The 21,571-nt window shown below is 43.2% G+C and overlaps 1 protein-coding gene across 2 annotated transcripts; it reads right to left on the bottom strand.

Annotated features, from left to right (window-relative positions):
• On the bottom strand, nt 1–17,008 carry LOC120833813 (rho GTPase-activating protein 6). 2 transcript variants are annotated; one of them, XM_040201333.2, is made up of 13 exons: nt 16,563–17,008; nt 7,203–7,362; nt 6,651–6,722; nt 5,506–5,759; nt 5,145–5,340; nt 4,980–5,035; nt 4,299–4,449; nt 4,035–4,183; nt 3,080–3,259; nt 2,310–2,407; nt 1,934–2,193; nt 1,621–1,695; nt 1–1,535 (listed from the first exon to the last, which is right to left on the bottom strand). In XM_040201333.2, exons 1-13 carry the CDS (start codon nt 16,755–16,757, stop codon nt 973–975), a joined length of 2,409 nt encoding a protein of 802 aa, XP_040057267.2. In that variant the 5' UTR covers nt 16,758–17,008; the 3' UTR covers nt 1–972. The 2 variants fall into 2 exon arrangements, with proteins under 2 accessions (XP_040057267.2, XP_040057268.2); XM_040201334.2 differs by lacking the exon at nt 16,563–17,008 and adding an exon at nt 11,439–11,802.
• Between the last annotated feature and the right edge of the window lie 4,563 nt (nt 17,009–21,571).

Genomic DNA, 21,571 nt, shown 5'->3' with positions numbered 1-21,571 from the left:
TAAGTAAACATTTAATTTAACTTCATGTAAATTTCTGAATTAGATTCTATGTGAAAAGATCAAATTCTTATGTTCCCATGCATCAGAACACACAGTTGTTATAGGTATTCAATATGCACCCTGATTACTTTTACATCCTTTTCTACATTGTTGATTAGTTAGTTTGTGGCTGTGGACGATTTGAGATCAACTTGTAAGATATGGGTAATTACATGGCAATGGGCAAAAAGATTACGACAACTAACCCTCAAGGGAAGAGATGCCTCACTGAATATTAAACAATCTTACAAAAAAATGTATGTCCTGACCTCCACCACTTTGCAATCACTTATCCCATTATGTTACAATAGGATGGTCTCACACCATACCACAGAAATAAACTCCATGCAGCCAACTTCCTACGCGTATAATTTGTGTCAAAACTTTGGATGATATACAAAATCTGAAATTGCAGCAGCATTTCTACAAGTAGTTTATAGTTGGATTTAAACTGAATAAAACTAAATCTTAAAAGAAGCCAAGGTACCTTATACGGTACACATTTAAAGCAATATGACAATATAGGCATAATAGAGTTACATTCAGCTTAAAGACATTCATGTTTCAAATGAATACCTTTCAAGTCTAATTGTGACAATATGTCAGGTGTAAATAGAAGTTTTTCATGATTGTATTTCAAATAATCTCTGCGTTGATGGCGACAACTCATTCAAATATACACAAAAAAAATATAATTTATGTAATGATGACACATTAATATGAATATATAAACACTTACACAAGCGCCTTTGAAAAAATAACAGCAATATCACCACCATCTTAAGTGGTGGTCAATGAAAGGCCCATCTGTCCATCAATGAGACACATTAGCTAACACTGCATATACGGACCAACGGCGGCATTTTCGTCGACTGCTGCTGTGACAGGAGAATGACCCCTTGACCACGTTGTTCAACACAGTCACAGGGTGCATCAAACCAACGTCTCGGGCAGAGCGTCTGCATTGTCTTTTGACAGTATATTCCATATATGCCACCTCTCCGTCTGCCAGTTCGGTGTACCGAGGCGCTTTTGTAGTCCGGGCCCCGAGGCGTCTGCGCTACCTGCGGCCTGAGGGGCGGGGCTTTGCTGCTGCTGCTGCTGCTGCTGGGTTTGTGCGTCGGGCTGATGAGAGAAGAGAGAGGGCGTGGACCGAGACATGTGGGTCTCCCTCAGCCGCCCAGAGCAGCGAGGTCGAGACACACCGTCCGCCCCGACCTTAATCGATGCGCAGGCTCTCGTCTTTTCTGCCGGGCTTTCGGAGCTGAAGGCTGCTGATTGGCTGCTCGACCCCTGAGGTAATGACGTGGGTGGTCTCTGTCCTCTCTGGTCGTGAGGACCACTGCAGCTGCGAGTCACCGAGGGGTGTGGCCTTATTTCCATTACGCCCAATGGGGTTTGTGACTGTCTGACGGGCAGCTTGTTGTTACCTTGGTGACTGCTCAGCCCCTCTGAAGATCCGTCAGACTCACATTCCGACACGTCCCCGAGGGAGCCTGCGGGAAACCATTGGTTAACATGCAGCATCCATTTACACAGCTCGGAACCATCTGCAGCAACATGTACAAAACATTTATATACCAGTAAGATGATGGCCCGTAAAGTCCTTGCTGAATAGTTCGTGCCAGGTGTCCCAGAAATTGTCAGTTGAGGCCTCTGATAGGAAGAGAAAATGGTCACAATAGCAGTTTCAATAATTCGGTTTCTACTATACGTTTTCTTTTTTCGGAGCCCAACTATGTACATTTTACGTGTCACACCGCCGCCGTATTTACATGAGTGATAACTGAATTCCACAATTCTTTATATATATAAATATATATCAGCAAGAAACACAATTTTTCTTCTTTTTTTTTAATACCTAAAGTACATTTTGCAAAAGAAGGTAGTTCACCTTTATCTGTAGAAAGTGTAGGAGAGGCGCTGCCGGATCCGTCTTTACTACGGCTGCTGAGTTTGAACTGCCCAGAAAGTCTGGGGTCCCTTTCTGAGAGGCCGCTATCTTCGGGGTATTTACACAGCAGTCGATCAGACAGGACGGGAGAGTTGTTATCGTACGGAGACACCTCTCCACTAGACGCTTCGATGGAGTCGTTGGATACGCATCGCTCAGTCGGAGAGAAGGGATCCCCTGCACCGAGGAGGCCTGGCTCACTGCGGAGACAGGCAACATGTAATGCCGTCATCGTCACGTAGGGGGGATAATGTCATACATCTCAATGATTTGGAGGCTCGGGGATAGAAAGAGCGAGAGGAAGGTGGAAACTCACAAGTCCTGAGAGGCCTTCCTTCGCAGTAAGTAATCCACAACATCAGGGTCAGTTTCTTGCACACTCATTAGCACCTCGTTCTGAATGTCAGCAGGAACCTAGGAGAGAGCAACATTTCAAAAACTTTATCTATTACTCTACTTTATCTTTATCTATATTTATCACATTTCACTGCTATGAACTACTCTATTGAACCCAAAACAGATTATTGACTTCCCAGTTTATTTGGTTTATCCTGGGTGAGTGTACACAATGCGACTAGATACTCATGAAAGTAGTACTGTATCACCACAGAAGATAAAAAAAACACATCATGTTTGTGTTGAAGTGAAAACAATTAACATCCGTAAAGAAAGGCGGAACTAACGACGCAGAGCAAATGTGTGATGGGCTTTTTTTGCCCTCTGGCGCTCTAAAAAGATTGTTTTCAGACTCTTCAACTAAGTGCATCTGAACTTAATTTTGTGGTAACAAAAAAAAGCAGAAACGATAACAGATGAAGATCTTGCCCTCGCGCCCGATCGCGGTCTATAAAGCAAGCAGAAGCAGGAATGCCAGTTATTGACTTATCCGGTGAGGCATCTTACTTCCCACGCACTAAGAATATCCACTAAATATTCTTTTATATTAATATTATATTTTCTTCGTCTCAGAACGCAGAAAGCTGATGTTTACATTTCCTTTGGTTAAGCTCTGGAGAATACGTGAGTAATCCCATGGCTGTCTTCAGCTTCTTAGGATGCCTTTGTTTTGCAGTAAGGGTGGCTCACCATGAAAAGGTTATCATATGTATTGATCATCCTTTGGACCACGCTGATGACGGCTGAGCTCTCCTCCGCACGGGCAAAACTCTGGACCGCAAACTCTTTGTCGGAGTTTTTTTGCTTGTGCAAGAGGTTGGGTCCAAAGATGGTTGCCAGATTGAGTGATGTCATCTTGTTTCCTGTGATCTACACAAAACCGAGGGCAGAATTCATTTGTATGGACAGTCACACATTGACAAACACTAGTAAATATCTCACGCCCAAGGAACATTTTCTAATGTGATTACATAATTTGACCGCTGCATTCCCAAGATATATTTTCGAGACGTAACAGTATCTAAATTTAGCCTTGATCTTTTTTGAATCTGCCCACGGGCCTGCACACCGGAGTGAAACCTTTTACACAGAGTACTTTCGTTTCAGAGTCTTTTGTCGTGGTCGGACCCTCGTCGTCCTTGAAACGTTGGGAATGTGCGGCTGGCTCTTCTTTGACAATCAGACCACTTGTTCTCCGTGGCAGTATACGCGCTCGAGGGAGCGATGCCAAGAATAAGCTGGTTTCAGATCCGTGGGGGAAAAAAATCCTCTCCACTGCGAACTGCGAAATTTCTTCTCTTCGGTTGGTGCAAATATTGTAATTAGCTTTTTAAACGAGTGGTTGCACATAACTTACACTACTTTTGGTTTACACAAACTGTGGAGGGATGACGAAACAGTCAAATGTATGTAGAAGCACAGCTGCAGTGTTGTTTTGTATTTGTTGGTTGTGCTTCATTCCATCCAGAAACCCACGATGGATCATCGTGCATAAGTCGCCGCGCTTTGGCACTCACAGCAATGTTCCTCAAATAAAGAGGCTGCAGGAGCCTGTGATTACTGAATTCAGACTGGGTCTATCTCCATCACATTAGCTGGAACCGAATGAGCAGTTCTTTTACGTGGGGATGTGCAATTTCTTTACCCTCTCCCCGTCCTTTGTGAAGGTGTCGTCGGCGTGCGCGGCCACTGTGGACAGCAGGCGCAGGAGGCGCTGCAGCGTGTCGCTGTTACAGGGAGGAAGCAGAAACATCAGGAGCTGGATGGCGCTGTCTTGGTCCGAATCCTCCAGCACTGCAGAAGAAAAACGCAAACACATTGATGAAAAAAGAACAGCCACACAACTGGGAACTCTATCAAAACTGCAAACTGCTTTTTTTTTGGGGGGGGGGGGGGGTTTGCTCCTCACACATTGTGTTGATGAAGGCCGTGTAGAGTTCTCTTGTTAGCAGCGGGTCAGGCATGTCTCTGAGGAACTCTTTAAGCAACGCAGCTACATCATGGACGCTTTGATCCTCATCCAAATGCACCTCCCAGCCCTGGTCAAAATCCTTGCGCAGCTGGATGAAAGATTTTGATAATTATTACAGAAAATCGTTGCCCGTAGTTGACACAATTTAATCAACCCAGTCTCACAGCAAAACGTGTACTAGCTACGTTATGGAACGCGGTATTCTCACGAGAAAGTGACAATACAACGTTTTAGTTGCAACTAGGTCACGTGATGATCAACTTCCCCTCAGCTAAAAAAAGAAAACGGCGGACTGTCTATTATGTGTGAAAAACACAATATTTTAAGAAGGCATCAGCATTTGTATGCATTTCGATGGCATTTCTAGCGAGAAGTATGCGTTATATTTTCATAATCTTCTATCAGAGAATGTAGAAGACCTTCCGTTTATTAGTTTCTAGTGACGTAGTTGCAAGGCAATGTAAATGAACGGGCCGAAATAAAACGTGGTATTGTCACGATTTTGGGGATAAAGCGCGAGAATACCACGTTCCACAACGTAGCTACTACACGTTTTGCTGTGAGACTGGGTTGATTTAATCTAAATCAAAATGTCGGTTACAGCAAATGAAATTGTACCTGTCGCGCCCTCTTCTTGGAACTTCCAACACGGAAAATTCCAACCGTCTGCAGGCCTGTAAGCATCACATACTTTGAGTCATGTCCTTCCACAGAGAGAGTGGCTATTTTCCACACCATGTACTACGCACGGTCCTGTTAATGTTCAACTTTGATGATGCGTACCGTATTGTTCCAGGTGTCGGCAGCACAGATCCACCACCCTGGGCACCTGCCTGTAAATGGGGTTGAGGCTGAGTTTCTTGTCTCGTCGCTTCTCCCTGTTGCCGGCCGCCTCCGCCGGCAGAGAGAGCTGAAGGGCCTCCAAGAGCCGAGACTGGTTATCATCAAGGTCAGTGATGCAATCCACTGATACGCCACCCTGTCAAGCAGATGGGCGACAACCACACACTTTTTAATAGGCGATACAAGCGTAGTGCCACCCTCTGAACGAAAGAAAAAGAAAGAAAAATGTCACAAATCCCCTGACGAATTACATGCGCCAGTGTAATGTGACAGATTCAGGGGGGGGGGGGGGGACGCCTACCCGCCTGCGTGTCCGCGGGGCTGCGTCCGCTGTGCCGAGCCGAGGGGACTCATTGGGGGTCTCCGAGGTGGAGCTGAGGGACGAGCCGCTGCTGGACAGCTCCTTGTTGCCCCTTCTGAAGCTGTAGTTGAAGTTGAGGAAGGACAGCGTCAACTCGCCCTGCTCCCCCCGCGGGGGGTCGTGACGCTGCTTGCGCGCGCGGTCGTTGGATATGACCTGCAACAGAGGGATGCCGAACGCCTGGGGCACTGTCTCTGTGTGAGGAGAAAGGGCAGACTTTAAAAGTTCATCTCGTTGGCTCCACTGGGAGATGTCGAGTTAGATAAGAGACGTGTCAGTCACGTCGGCACGTTGTGGATGTCAGCCTTCGGGGGCTTAGATTTCCTGCACAGAGCACCAGTAACTTATCTCTGCGTTCAATAGTTTCGCCTTTTTAAGTGCTGCCGTTTATTGTTCTGTTCATATTCAAGGGGTTGAGGGGGAATGCGATAGAAATATTTGACAAACAAGCGTTGAGCGCCTGTCAAAATGTGAAAGTAAGAATAAAAAGCCTCGAACCGTAGTCTGCAGAGCAGTATTCACAGTCTCGGAGCGCATACTTTGTGAAGTGCCTCTGTAAACAGAAGGGGAAAGGAGGAAAGAGGAGAGGAGGAAAGCGGGGGCTGGCCGTGCTGGAGGACAGGCTGTAATGAATGAGCCACCACTTAAGATTGTTTTTGTTATTTCCCCGGACTGCCCGGCTGACAGAAAACATCCCTTTGCTGCCAGATTGTTGCGGCGGGCGGGGCGGCGCGGGGGCGGAAGATCACGGCTCCCCGTGAGACTTCTTTACCGTACTGCAGATTCGGATCGCTCCGCAGCTGAGCGTGTCTGCTTCAGTGAGTCAGTACGGCTTCAGCCAAAGGGGATCACAGAGTGTGTCTTCTTGGGTCTGGCGAGGCAGACCAGATTAGAAAGTGGAGGGGGATAAACTGACAGGACTCTCCCACAGACCTAAAAGCAGCTGTTTGTCTTCACTGGTTTGGAAAGGCGAACAATAATATAACTAAGTGGGGGTTAGATATTCTTATCTAAATGCAATTTCCAATGGGGAGCACTTCGATTCCCCTCACAGTAGGGAGTGTATCCGTTATATCCCACTATACCTTTGTCTTTACTCTTCTCCTTAGATAATGAATCTAACTTCCGCCTCAGTAACTTCTTGTGCTTGTGGCCATCTGAAAAGTGAAAAAAAAGAAGAAAGGACTAAAGTTAATATGCTCCACTTGACATGACATCCGGAATGTATGACCCTTACAGATGTGTACCTCACTTTGGCACCACTTTAGCATGTACAATGATATCATACCTTTTTAAAACACGATTTTGGTTTGACGATGTAGTTTGTGTTATATGTCAACAACGTATAGAATGTGCCGCAACCAGAATGACAGACTAATTCCTGAATAAATAAACATAGCATACGTCATTACAGAATGTTTAAGGAAGACAATCTCACTGCACGAAATCTATTAAGCCCCGAGAATGTTTTGCAATATATAGGGAGCACATGAAGGAAATACACCTTCTCATGTAAAATAAACAGAGAGAAAAACACTTTGTCGTTGTTTATCTAGTTTGCATGTGCTACAGAAGACACGTTGCTTATGACAGAACACAGAACAACTGGACCAATAGGGAACGGGGACTAGTAATACATTTAGGGATTGTGATGGGGCAGCCCGGGTCCCCGTCCCGCAGCAATCGTCTGAAGGCCACGTCCTGGAGACGAACCCTCTCCAACTCTGAGAGGCTTTGCAGAGGGACGGGCTTCAGGCCAACGTTACGTCCCGATACGCTGTTCCAGGTGAAGTCACCCTGAGGAGACACAAACGCACACAAACACACACGTCAGGTACATGTACCCTTGCTGTCACCTTCATCATTTTTCCTTTTGTGTGAACTGACAAAATACTTTTGCCGTGACAAAAACTGACCAAAATGTCCAAATGATATGAACTACTTGATGCTCGCTTGCAGCATTCAGCAGTACTTTTTGAATAACGTATTCTGACATGTTTCTTCATTTTCTGATTGTAGAAACGAGGACCGCGAGTTGTCGACGCTGGTAACCGTTTCCACCAGAACCTCTGTTCCCAGAATGGGGCCCGCCGCCTTATCAGAGCAAGGAGCAAGTACACAGATGATCCTATTTTACAAGTAGCAAGAACATTACTTATTAATAATGCAATCGCTATATCACAAGCTCCTGAATGCTAAATGCCTCATCTGAATTATGTCCCTGCACCGCTCAATAAAGTGAAACTGCATAGGTTATCCACAGATTAATGGATCATTTGTGGTCTAAATTAAAAACATTTTTATGAAATAAACCCTGTAGTAAACATTGCAAAGACGTTCTGAAGATTCCTTACTGTGGTAATGAGGGGACAAATAATCTGGTCTGAAAGCCTCAACCTTTGAGCATCTCAATGCTGGAGATTACGGCGCTTTGATCCAGTACGGTCAAGCCAATCATATGAGCCATGTTCCAAAGAGGCTTAGTCACTCATTATCAGGATAAGGCTTATACAGGATTGGCTCATGCACATTAAATGAGAATTAGGGCCGTGCGACAGTAGCGTACTGTTCTCTAGTGCAAATACAGTATGACAGAGTACAGAAAACGTGATAAGACGTGCAGGTTTTCTTTGGCCTAATGCCTTCTGTGCAAAGACAGCGGTCACTGGCCTGCAGCATTTCTGCATTTGGGAACCAAGTGGCGAATAATCATCGAATAATCAGCAATGGATGTTTTTTATTAGAGGAGAGTTGTTGGATTTAGTGAAGGGCACATACTGTAATGGCTAGAAAAAGGGTGTTAGTGTAAAATATATAACTACAGCAGATATGTTTGGTTTGCTGTCCATAGAATATATACTACGGTTACTTTTTGGTTTGATTACTCATTTTTAATAAAAAAAAGTAATAGTTCCAAAAGTCTGACTTGCAACATGCTTCTTTTTTCCTGTCAACAATCAGAAACCTCATTCTGAATTCACAGTTTCATACTATGGCAAAATAAAGTATAGCAAATCTTTCCCATTTTACTAGATGGAAGTATTAGTTTCAGTTTTATCTCACTAGTGACCTTTGAAGTTAAACAAGAACGCAGGACAATATCCTCTGAGCTAAAGAGATGGCGCCTTTATCAGGAAGGGAGGTTAGTGTGTCACTCAGCGATCTTTGAGTTTAACCGAGGTTTTCCTGTCAGGTTGCCATGGTGACCTAACCCGTGATCCAGATTCATGTTGTATGGATAAACTCCTCCTGAGCAGGTTAACTGTAAAGAATCAGATTAACAACCACAAACAGACAGGCACTGCCAAATAAATAGACAAATAATAAATATTATAAAGGAATATTATTTTGAACAGGAATCCTTTTCAAATTAAGATCTAAATGAGTCTTTATACTACCTACACACAATGATCGTGCTGCTTTTTAATTGTGCAAAGATCTTCCATGGTATGAAAGCAGTCCAACATGAACTTTTGCTTAAAATGTTTATCACAAATTAACAACGGTTTATTTATTATTAGACTAAAGAGCAAAACCAAACTCACCCTATACTTAAATGTAAGGCACTAATGTATAGCCTTACATTTAATATGATTTATCTCTTCCTCACTGAGAGCAAAACACACAAGATCCCGACTCTTTGCTGTCCTTGCTCCGAAATGGTGGAACGAGCTCTCTGAAGACACCAGGACCGCAGAGACTCTACCTCCACTAAAAGACTAACTAATTGTAGCACTTAAATTGTACTTAAAGTGCCACTTATCTATATCAAATTTGGCTTATTTGAGGAAATTGCACTTTCTTGTTCTTCTGAGTTTGTACCCCTGTGGTTGAATGCACTTATTGTAAGTCGCTTTGGATAAAAGCGTCAGCTAAATGACATGTAATGTAATTTATGTTTCGACTGCTTTGCAATAAGGCTTTTAATGAACTCAAATAGAATATAAATCTACAGAAGCTTGGGGATTGGACGGTGGGTGCTGGACGCACACAGGATGAAACTGTCGCAATTTCTGTTAATCCTATTTTATTTTTCTCTGGTTTTGCCTCATCACTTAAGCGCGACAACAGATCCTCAGGATGCAAGAATATAAGGAAATAACAGAGACAGTCTCTGCTGTGTGTCAATCTTTGTGTTGCAAAACCTCTGTAAAACTGCCAAATTGTCACGTTTGCAATTATCTACTCATGTCCAGACATTCCTCTTGTGTGACTCTCTGGGAGTGGAAACCTTTCCCCGTTCTGATGACGAGTGAGCTGGTTCCCACAGTTCACCTCTGTCGGGAGAGTGACGTTCTCAAATGACAGCTACTATAATTTTGTGCGAAATTCCATGAATTAGTTGGCCAGTCATTCTCAGACACTGATTCACGGCCCAAAGGTGAGTTGTAGGAGATTGGGTGGCGAAATAATTGAGCATAATTTCTTTTATATCCACAGCGGACATACGTGCAACACGCGGGAGCCTGAATGTTAGTATGGTGATGATAATTGAAGCCTACTTTTCACCATAAATATATTGAGAAAGGCTTGATTAAGAAAGGCTTGGGTACATAATGTCGGTTTTTATTGATATAAAGAGAGCATTTATAAAGTATTTGACTTCTAGGTTTTCAATGTCAAGTTAAACATATATGCAATTTGTCCAGTTTTCATCTCTTTGAAACCGTAGGTATTAAATATAATATAAAGGTAAAAATGGCAGTAAAAAGTCAATAATCAGTAATATTCATTGGCACAGAAATACGCTGTTATCATTATTTATAGATATTATGTTATTTAGACTATTGTGAGTTGGGACCAGATTGTTCATCATGTTTTTTTTAAAGTGGATACCCACAATGAAAGTTTGGTAAACAGTTTACTAAACATGCTTTTCCATAATCATCATTTGTTCATCCTCTCCAGAAGTTGAGTCCAGTTACTTTGGTACAATATTAAATCCTATTCATCCACTATTTATTTTCACCATAATTATCAAAAGATGCATGAGTGAAAATAGTATTTCTACATATTAATCCTAAATAATATTATATATTTTATTTTAAGCTGTGGATGACTAAAAAAAAAAAACACTTTTATAAGCTTTTCTATATTTGTGGGAGAAGGAAAGAAATTCAGATGTTCCTCGTTGTTACACAAACAGTCACTGATGAAGTTATTTTCTTATCCGACCTGAAGATCACAGTGATAAGTCCGTGCTTTATAGCCTAAAATGATTTGTATTCATCATTCATTCATACGGTAGTAACAAAGTCAGCATTAAAGTCAGCATTCTTATTGAAATGTTTCAACTCCTAATTTATCTCAGCACTCTGCTGTGCAAGTGCACACACGCAGCCATTTGGCTTTGTGCTAACTTCAATTTAAGACCTTGTTGTAACACAATGCTTTAGAGAGTGCCGACTGGAACACAATGAGAGGAACCGTGCAAGGTAGTTCCTACAATTCAGACAGATGCCAAAACCCAAATTGTATTGGCGTGTCCTTGACTGCTTGCAAATGACCAGAAACTGATTCAATCCTCACATCCTGCTATAAAATAACTAATTTGAACTCATAAATATGCTCTAATGAGTATTCGGGGGTGCATACGATTTTACTTTTAATGTCAACAACAATGAAAAAACTGTAGACCAGTTGGTTATGACCCACACTGCGTATGAGGAGTGGGGAGGAGAACTGATGGAGAACATAGTGTGCAAAAGGCCTTCTATCCCGATGAGCTGCTCGGGGAGAGGTTCAATCCAAATACATCGATCACTGTCAAAACAAATACACCAATTCACATCACCCTTTAATGTGAGGAATAAAACCGTTTGTCCCTCCACTTTTCTACACTATGTATCACACTGACAGCAGTGGGTACTCACGTGATGGGCGACGCATCGCTGGAGAGTTGGATCCCCCATCGCACAGAGACTCGATGTGTGTGTGTGTGTGTGTCCCACCTCTAACCCCCCCTCCAGCCCTTCAAACTTATCGGACCACCACTGAACGCGACTTCAGCCCTAAACGACTCCACGCAAAGCACGGGTCCGCGCGCTCACGCGCCGGGATCCCCAAAGAACGCAAAGAACGCGCGCTGATTCTGCGGCATCACGGTGACAGACGCGGTCCGGAGGAATAAAAAAAAGCCCAAATGTTGCTTGTGATCGGTGGATCGGGAGAGGCCGGGGAGGAAGGGTTGTGTCACAGCGGGGCGAGGGCGGTCGGGCACGAGTTCAGATAACCATCGCATTCACGTAACGCGATAGTTCCTTGAGTCGAGCGGGAGTACAGGGCTGTGATTGTGGTACTTGCAGAAGACAACGACCTGTGCTCTAAAAATCCACTTTCTTCTCAGAACGTTTTAGATTTGGAGATTGAACGCAAGGCTGCAATTAAAGTGCGTATCTCTTTTCTGTCGATGTATTCGGAAGCTTTGTCTTTTCAGTGCCAAAGAGACCACCGTGACACTAATCCTTTAAATCCCATGCTAGTGAGCATACTAATGCATTGAGGCAAATCTTTCAAAGGAGAAAGTCATTTACAAAGATATGGACAGGAAGAACTGGATTAATGTTTTGTCTACTAATTGAAAAGCAAATTGTAGTCGACAGCATGTGTATTTAATCCCATCTGCAGCTTTACACAGCTGCTGGTCTGCTTGCAATAAATTATACGATCATTTAAGCACCCAAGCTGCACTGCTGTCAAAGAGTTTTCTCGTGTGCCCCGGATTTGTATTCAAGCTGATTTAATTACATGAAGGATTAAGAATATTTGTTGAGTTTTATCTGTTCAATATCAATATCTGGTGAGGCATGCACACTATTTTGTACTGGACCTCTCTAAAATCTAAAGACACAGAGGCCGCTATCTGTATCTAAATGTATAAAACATGAAGCTACTCACATATTAATAATATGTTATACGTTAAACCATTTGTACCTGTTACAGACAGCTCATTGCTGAGCTTTACCATTTGGGAAGCCGAAGGCGCCGTTAGATTGAACGAGGATTTCTCCACCCAACATCGCCTTCCAAATGGTTTGTTTCTGTTGGATGTGCCGCTTCCTGTTTACCGTCTCCATGCCTAACAACCTCATTCAAGCCACTCAAAGCTCCTCCTGAGACGAATAGAAGAGGAAATTCCAAGCAGACAGAGGAAATTAATAGTATATAGTATCTTAATTTCTAAGACATCAACCGGAGGGAGGAAACTCCCTCTCCTCTTGTTGAGGAACGACATTATAGTTCTGGAATTCTGTAGTTTTATCAATAAATCTGCTGCCATTACTGTCTGACTATATAATCCATGCATGGTGCATTTTTCACTTACTCTGCCTAATAAGACTCTTATTACTTACTATCAGCACCGGTTGGATGATAGACTGTGACTCGATTGGCATCTCGGTCACTGTCTTGTCGCAACCAACTGAGGCCCCTAAATGGACCTCAGCCACCAGTGGCACCAATATCAAAAGCTCACTGGAATTTATTTTTTTTCTCTTTGATTTGCATGAGATTGAAGCTGCTTTGTTACAGAGAGAAGTTCTCCGTTTGCTCCACACTCGTTCTCCTTCAGGCCGTCTCTCCTCCATGGTGTTCTTTTCTTTCTCTGGATCATCAAATGATGCCACCAATATATTTAAGGGCCGATGACGGGACACCTTATTTCAAATGAGAATGCACAGCTAAATTACATCCTTTATGCGGAATTACATTCATAATCCAGTAACATGGTAATGGTTAAGAGAGATTTTCATACATATGAATTTCAAATATGTGGAACACGACCCATTGACGTTACATGCGGCATGTAGCAACGTGAATAGACATGTCCGTTTTATAAGACTTACAATTGTAAATTAAAGTTTTGCTTAAAACATGATGAGTGAGCACATGACAACAATCTACCTGCTGTTGAACCTTATTCACGGTTCTAGTGATGTGTTCCTTTATTTGAACACTGCATTACTGCAACAGAATAATGAATGGCTACCTCTAAAGGACGCGTCTGGCCCTGCAACTTACTGGCTTCCTTGGACATCCCGGAGCAGATGTGGACATATTTCATAGTTGAATATTTGTGATGGCTATTTAGAGTGACTTAGAAAGTAATTCCTCTGATGGGTTGTGCTTTTTATTAAACTACACGCCGCCTGGGGTTGTTTTTTTAAAACACCATTTTCCATGGACAAGATTTGAATTGTTAAAAGTTAGGTTTTTACAAAGGGGATTTAATCAAAGGGGAATATTTTCCAAAATCTCCCACGTTCTTCGTATCCATGTCCCAAATAAGCCCGAAATGAAAAGCGAAATCAGCATAAATTAATCCCCCACATGACTGTATCCAATGCAAGGCACTTATGTGGATCAGAGAAGGGCTCCACCAGTGATATTAAAACATAACAGACCTGCAGCGGAGCAGTCCGGCCATCTATCATGGCAGTGCAAGAGGTCCAAAACAATTTAAGATCAGTTCTGTTGTGCAATATACTGGCATGTACACAGGATGCAGATTACGGGTTGCTGTGAAACAGTTTGCTTGTGAAACATAATCAACTTGAGTGCATATTATAAGGATGCCTGTCTGTTTCTGTAGCTGTCTCAAAACCAACATAATCCCTAATGATCCTGACTCATTAAACCACTTCTGTGTCCTAAAAGTGTTTTATACAATATTCCGCACGCCAACACTTTCCGCCTGGCGTCGAGACACATGCTGGTTTCTCATAAGGACTAAATCATTTTGTTCAGTGCGGGCATCTTGCCGATGAGGCTGGGAATACCATTTCGACCAGAAGCGGATCATAAATTGACGTGAAGCATTAATTTACCATCCAAATCAGACACAAGGTGGATGCTGTGGGGCTGCTGGGTAAAGTCAGCAGGTTTGGTTGCAAACGGACCGTCTCCTGTGGGAAGAAATATGTGCCAGAGGGACCGTAGCCAGGATAAGGTCATGCTGCTCTACTGTGAGAAATAAGAGTGGAAGCCTTCTTCATGTAAGCCAGATGTCTCTGCGTTCCATCGCAGCACAAACTACCGAGACCCCGGGTGAGTACGACGCTAACAAGAGCACAACAATGTTCCACCTATGGAAAATACTGGGTCCCCTCGTACCGTAGATCAAAAATACCAAAGCGACACTGCTTTTCATACAGGGGATAGGATGTGTTCTCATGCCGAGATCAAGCTGCCATCGGTTATCGCTTTTAGAATAAGAGAATTATATGCATCCAAGACATATAATACCTTGATACGCTAGGACCAAACACATTACTACAATGTATTCCCAGGATTATAGACTCATCTTGAGGGTGCTGTGGCACCAGGTATGTCTTGCACATAACCGGTGGTTGCTGTGTTTCACTCTTTGCATCAGCACAATAACTGGATGGCATTTGAAAAAGAGAGGCCTGAACAGTCTGAGTTACAAGACAAGCAAGGCGCCGCCTCACTGTCGGTCTAAGCTGACAGCCTGATCATGTGAGTCCCCGGCTGGAGTTCTTCAGCATGTTGGAGCTACACAGTAGTAAAGATCTACTCTCTACATGTACCCTGTATGATATTAGTAGTAAAATATTGCCATTATGTGTCTGATTTTCAATATGTGTACATGGTTATCGTCTATAGTGGAGGGTGACTTTTACCATTTGATCAATGCTTCTTAAAAACCAGGCTTTAATGCAGCTCTCTGAGCATAATGGTGCACACAAGCACTCCCCAAAGTCCTAAATCACGTTAATGACACAGAGCTGTCTCCAATATTAATATTCTTCATTCAGATGTAGTGTGATTGCATTTTTAAGGGCTCTGGCTGTAGGATGTGGGTTGTTGTTGATGGCTGTCAAAGCTAACGGATACCTGGTATTTATTACACGCCTATTAAAATGTCAAGTCCCTATATTTCCGTTACATATAAAAAACACAGTGTCACCACGAGGACCAACTTTACAGCAGCACAAATCAGCTCAAATTATGAACCTGGGAGACTAGCGAGAACTACAACCCTCTAACTATAAAGCTATAGATTCCCAATGCATGCTGCTTCTCTTCACAGAGACAAACCCCATCGTCATTAATGATCAACGCTTGGGTGATTTGTTTCCTTTGGTGACAAAGAAAGGTTAGTATAAAATAAACTGTGAATTTACTGCAGTGCTACTGTCTGTTGCACAGCATGTTCATCTCTGAAGCAACTAATAAATAATACTGAATAACTTTGAGTGGAAACAATGAACTGTTTTGCCGAGGTGTACGGACCATTGGTGTTTTCAGGCTCATTGGGAATTAATGAATTAATACACATTGCACAGATTTTGGTAGACTGATATCATATGTCATTAGATGGCGTTTTGCTGTACGTATAAAGCTTCACTGCACAGGACATTTCTTAATCCACACAGCCCTTTCCAGACTGTTTGAAATATATTCGCTTCCCAGAACCCCACCTTAAAGTTTCTATTATAGTATGAGAAAATAAACTTTGTATTTGACCCGTGCCAATTGTGCCCGTTTTTTCCCCCATGTTCTCCAGACACACCTGGCAGCAGGTTGGCACAAGCGAAGGCTTCAAGCACCACTTCATCAAGAGGAATGAGTCATTGTTGTGTTAACGGTCCACACACAAAGCGAAAACAGAGACTTGTCATGGCACGTGTGTGTGTGGGGGCTCCTATGGTTTGACATTAAATGGGACTTGCAAAGTCTTTAGCTTCATCATCCTCAGGGAATTCCAGTCACTTCCGGATTCTGGACGCGGGCTTTACGCTGAGCTCAAGTTCGACCTCCTTGTAAGTTTTGCAACGTCCCAAATTTTGGAAACAAAATAGCGTTTTAAAAGGTCAAAGACACTCGCGACTCAGTCATTAATGCATTATCCGCATCATCAAAAGTCCTGCACATTTTGTGTTTTAACGCCAACAACAACGCGCGCACACGCGAACCCCGAATCGCCACTGACGTCACGCCTCCGCTCCACCACCACATCCAGCAGCTGGAATCACCTGCGCCGCCGAGCCGCCGGGCCGCCGCGAGCCTCCCGGGACGCCGACCTTCAGCGACGTCTCCTCCGCGTCGGTCCCGCAGTGCCTCGTCAGCGTCGAGTCCAAACTCCTGGTCTGTCGGAGGCTCCGTTTGGAGAGAGTTTTGGGGCTCAGCGAGCACGAGAACACGCTGCTCAGCAAGCCCTGCGCGGACATGACGTCTCCCCGAGCGCTGCTCCACTTGTGCCGAGGGCGAAGCGCGAGTCCTGCAGACAGAGCCGTGCGAGTCCCAACGGGTCCCAAGGAGCGTCACCGGGTTCCCAGCTGCGCCGCAGCGTCGCGCACTATGAGATCCTCTCCTGGTGAGGAGTCCCTGGAGGCCCACCTTCATCTCCTCCTCCTCCTCCTCCTCCCACGCACTCTGACTCAGTACTTCCTCCTTTCGGGGTTTTTAATAACGAACAACTGATGCTAAAGTTCCCCGAATCGACTGTTAACAAACAATGAGGCGGACTTGCGTGCGTCGGGGTGTCACCGTGTGCGCGTGTTTGTGTGAGTTGTGAAATAGTAGTACTACTTGATGAAAAAAAGGGTTCCAAAACTCAAGTAAAATCACCCACAAGTCCCTAATTCAGTTTATTTATCAGTGGAAACGCCTCGTTAGACAAGACATCACAAATTATCTGCATATAGTCAGTGTGAATGTTTTAATTCACAAAATTTAAAAGGCACACAAACTGAAGAGTTTATATTACCAAATAAGCATATTGTCCTCGGAAATGCTGCTTGTGTGAATCTTGTTATTTGACAAAACAAGTTTTAGGTATGGGTTGGTATTATTTTGATAGTGATATAATTCACTGTGGCAGTTTGTGGTCTGCGTGGATCCACAACATCTCTTTTAGTGGGGCTCTTTCTCAAACAACCCGTCACAACAAACTCCAAAACAACCTCATCTGCCCCTCTCTCTCGCGTGGAGTTGGACGGGGCCGTGCTAACGCATGGAAGCCGTTGAGCGAGGCCTTCCCCCACGGTGGACTCCTGAGCACGCCGTGCGCTTCCCTCGGCGTCAGGCGGTGGAGATATACGTGGCATGTAGTGCCCTGGGAACACGGCCTTCCTGTGGGAGCCCTTGGGAAGGGACCCGGTGATAAGATGACATGTAAACCAGCCCTGTGTGGACACGATAAGGATTCATCAGATGAGGGGTCCACCAAACAGACGGGGGGAAGCGGTGATAAGAGGGCGGCCTTAGCGTTTGATGCACATATTTGGTGGTGGCGAGGTTTGGAGAGATTCTCATCGCACTTCCCGTTATGTCATTTCTCGAGGGGGGCATAAGTTGAGCTTCGGGAGCTCACATCCACTTCCCAATTGAAGGATGTCAGAGAAAAACATTATTGTGTTCTATTTAGAATAACTTGCATAATAGTATTTATTTTCAGAGTCACTGCATTCATATTTTTTCTACTTATTTACTGGTACTACAGTTCAAATTCCTCCAGTTTCAGCGGACGTATGTGGGTGCTCACTTTTGCTCTTAATTTATTAGGTCAGTACTCTGGTAGGATTAGATTCTAAGGGGAACGGATGGAAACAAAGCTTCTTCTTTTGGGGGTATTTAGATTACCGTGCAGATTCCTCCATGTGAGGCTAAGATGACCACAGTGTTGGTCTGCACTGCAGGTGATCAAGTACAGACCAATCATTGCATATTTAAAAGCTAACACACCGGCTGCTGGCTGCAACAGACGTTTCACTTCAGGATGTAGTGGTTATTTGTGAAGGGCATTAAAAGGGAAGCACTGACTGTGTGTCGTTGACATGCTGTTAACGTCAATAAGCCAATAAAAAACTGTTTCCCATTGTGTTGACGAGCCCACCACGGAACGACGTGCCACTAGGTGGCGGTGGCACACACCCATTGCCTTCATGTATCAGCTGAGTCCGATTTTACACTAAATAAGACTGATCTGAAAAATGTACTTGGTTTGCTGCCATGAGCACATTTAGCTGCTCGGTTTCTCTTGAGCAAGGATGTATATGCTGAAAGCACATTAACTCTCCTCTTCCTGTAACAGTATTTATATGAAAGCAATGCACAGTACAGCCGCTGGTTTGCTGTCAGGTCATTTGATTAAACGAGGAATGATAAAATGTGAGACTTTGACACAGTTAGGCCAGAGGGCAGGACCTAGCTCAAGGTCGCTCTCATGCAACTGAGTAATGTAGTTGAGCGGTGTGTGATTAACATAGATCATATTGCTACGTGCTTTTTGGGGTGCCCTAGGTAATACAATGTCATCCTAAACTAAAGCAACAAACTCCCCCTCTGAGAGTCTTATATTATCTCAATTTAATTCACTGGGACATATATATACGTATCCAATGGTGCAAAATATAGAAATAAATCAGCCTGCGTCACTACCTTGTTTATAGAGAGAATTTGTCACTGCCCTTTAAGTTAAAGATAAGTGTTAAAAATGCCCAAATGCCATCTAAACAGTCTGCAGCCCTAAAAAGTGCTTTTATAATGACATCTCTGCATAAAACTGATGCTTTGCAAACAGAAAGGTAACATGGAGGAACGCTGCATTGTTAGACTAACTTAGTTTATCCTTAATCAAATGCAGTGGCTCCTTTCTTTCACTTGTCTGTGCTGGTGTGCTGTGACACTCGGATGTAGTGATAGCAGCCGGGGCGTCATCGTGTTCTGAACCTTTAATGATGCACCTTTAACATCTGTCCTGGTGTGAGACCTAAAGAGAGCTAAACCGCGCCTTTGGAGATGTTGCGTTTGCAATTCTGTTTATGACACCTCGAAGAAAAATCGTCCGGGTTCTGACTTAAATTATTGCTGTGAGTCGTAAAGATGGCCATTGTGGAGTCGGAATCGCCTCTTTGTGCTGCGTGTCTTCCTTTCTTTATTTAAGGTCTCAACACTTGTTAGGGTTCAGTTAAACACAGCAGAGATGCAACATAATTACTCGGTGAATCATCGCAGACACTCTATCACTTTTAGGGGACTGTACGGTCTGAGGATGCCTCTGAGAAAGGCTCACGTGTCTGCCTCCCTGCTGCAGACGCGTGCCACGCAGAAGTGAAAAACAACGCATTTGTCTTTTCAAATCTGGCCAAACGAGATTTACAATTCCTTCAGTAGAGTGCAACTACATCAAATGGGCGATTGCTATTATTAATTTGATTAGCGTCTTACATTTGATGCACATCTTCTCTATACTGACGGGGGGTAAATGGGAGTAATGGTGAGAGGAAAATGCAATCTGGATGTCAGACAAGCACAAGCAAACTGATCCTTCAAACATTACCGGCCACAAGGTATTGATTTTTCATTCCTCTCAATATCCCCTTGCCGTTAATAGCATTTACACCAGACTATCAATGTGTCAAGGAGGCCTCCCCCCCCCCTTACAGGACTGCTGGGATCATCCAACCCACAAGGAGGGCACATTATGCTTTCCTTCCATTAGCTCCACTTGGGAGCATCTACCTGAGAGAGAGAAGACATGGATATTGACAATTTAGGAAAACATAAAATTAGCTTGATCAGCAGTTTGGACCGAAAAACCAAGCAGCAGAGGTCAGTCTAAAGCTATTTCACTTCTTTATTCTTTATTCAATGATGAGCATTTTGGGATATTTATATATATATTGATGCAGATACATTTTCAAACAATACACTTTGTTTTTGCTGCTTTGGTTTTTTCAATACTCTTTGCCATCTTCATCTATATATATATATATATATATATATATATATATATATATATATATAAAATATAAAATATAATATAAATCCAATGTCTAACAATAAACACAGTTAACTAACATTCTGTGAAAAAAATCCTATTTTCAAATGAGCTGTATTAATAGTTGACTGAAATCTGAAATAATTTTCCATTCTACCGTGATCTTATGAAAAAAAAATCAATTATCATGCATATCGTCAGACTACTAATTATTGCAATCCGTGGCATTACAAGTGATGCGTATTCTCACAGATGTCGGCTGATGAGCCTGCAGCTTCTGATTCAGATGGCCACGTCGGCTCGGTGACCTTAGCAGCTTTCCATGGGCACATTGATTTTTCTCCCACGTTACAGATAATTGCTGGATGCTGTGAAATCTACCCTCCCAGGCCAGCAGGGAGGAGCTTCTGCAGTGTGTTGACACAAGAGCAGCTATCTGATTTGAGCAATGTGATATCCTGCAGTCTCATTGACTGGGAATGACTTCTGCGTACTTCCTGTCTACGGCGGGGGTGTTTTAGAGTTGTTTTTGTGCCTGTTGGGGTTTTTCGGTGTTCTATTTTCCTGACGGTTGATTGTGATTAAGAATATTAATGTACGTGTTGTATACACACACATATTTGATGAGCGCTGTTCTGAAAAAAAGTTTCTTTTTTTGCAGTTTTGTGTTAATGTTTGAGTAAACGGCAAGAAGACATTTCACACATTGAATTAATAATTTCTGTTTAACTCTGTTAATGGCATTCCAACTTTATTTATTATGCTGAATGACCTATTAGTAATCTTTGTGATGGCAAAGACATTTTGTGCGGCATTCGGGGCGGCTTTTAAAAATACATCTGTACCCTTTAGTGAGGGCCAAGAAGCAGCTCTTATTAATATGAGATTTGCTGTTCTGCATCGGGAAAATCTCATCATTTTATGCAAATGGTGGCATCTTCTGTTTGTTATGCTCCATAAAGTAATGAAAATGTCACTTCAAGCCTATTGTTATGTGAGGCACATATTTGCTTCAATGGACTGAAAATGAACTTGTATCTACGTGAAAGTACCAGCCCCTTTAGCTTTTGAATATTTGTTTCAGCCATTATTCATTCGCTTTTTTTTTTTTTGGAGCTCTTGGAATGTTTTTGAGACATATTTGACTAATTCATTAGAAATTGCAATGTTGCCGTCTTACAAGCTGTGGGAGAAACCCGCCAAGAAATACGCAGCGTCACATTGTTTCCAGGAAACAGCGAGCAGCACATTTAATCAGAT

The sequence above is a fragment of the Gasterosteus aculeatus genome, chromosome 16, assembly GCF_964276395.1.
Source record: "Gasterosteus aculeatus chromosome 16, fGasAcu3.hap1.1, whole genome shotgun sequence".
In the NCBI taxonomy this organism is placed as follows: domain Eukaryota; kingdom Metazoa; phylum Chordata; class Actinopteri; order Perciformes; family Gasterosteidae; genus Gasterosteus; species Gasterosteus aculeatus.
Note: the sequence above shows the minus strand (reverse complement) of the source record. Positions and strands in the feature narration are given on the sequence as shown.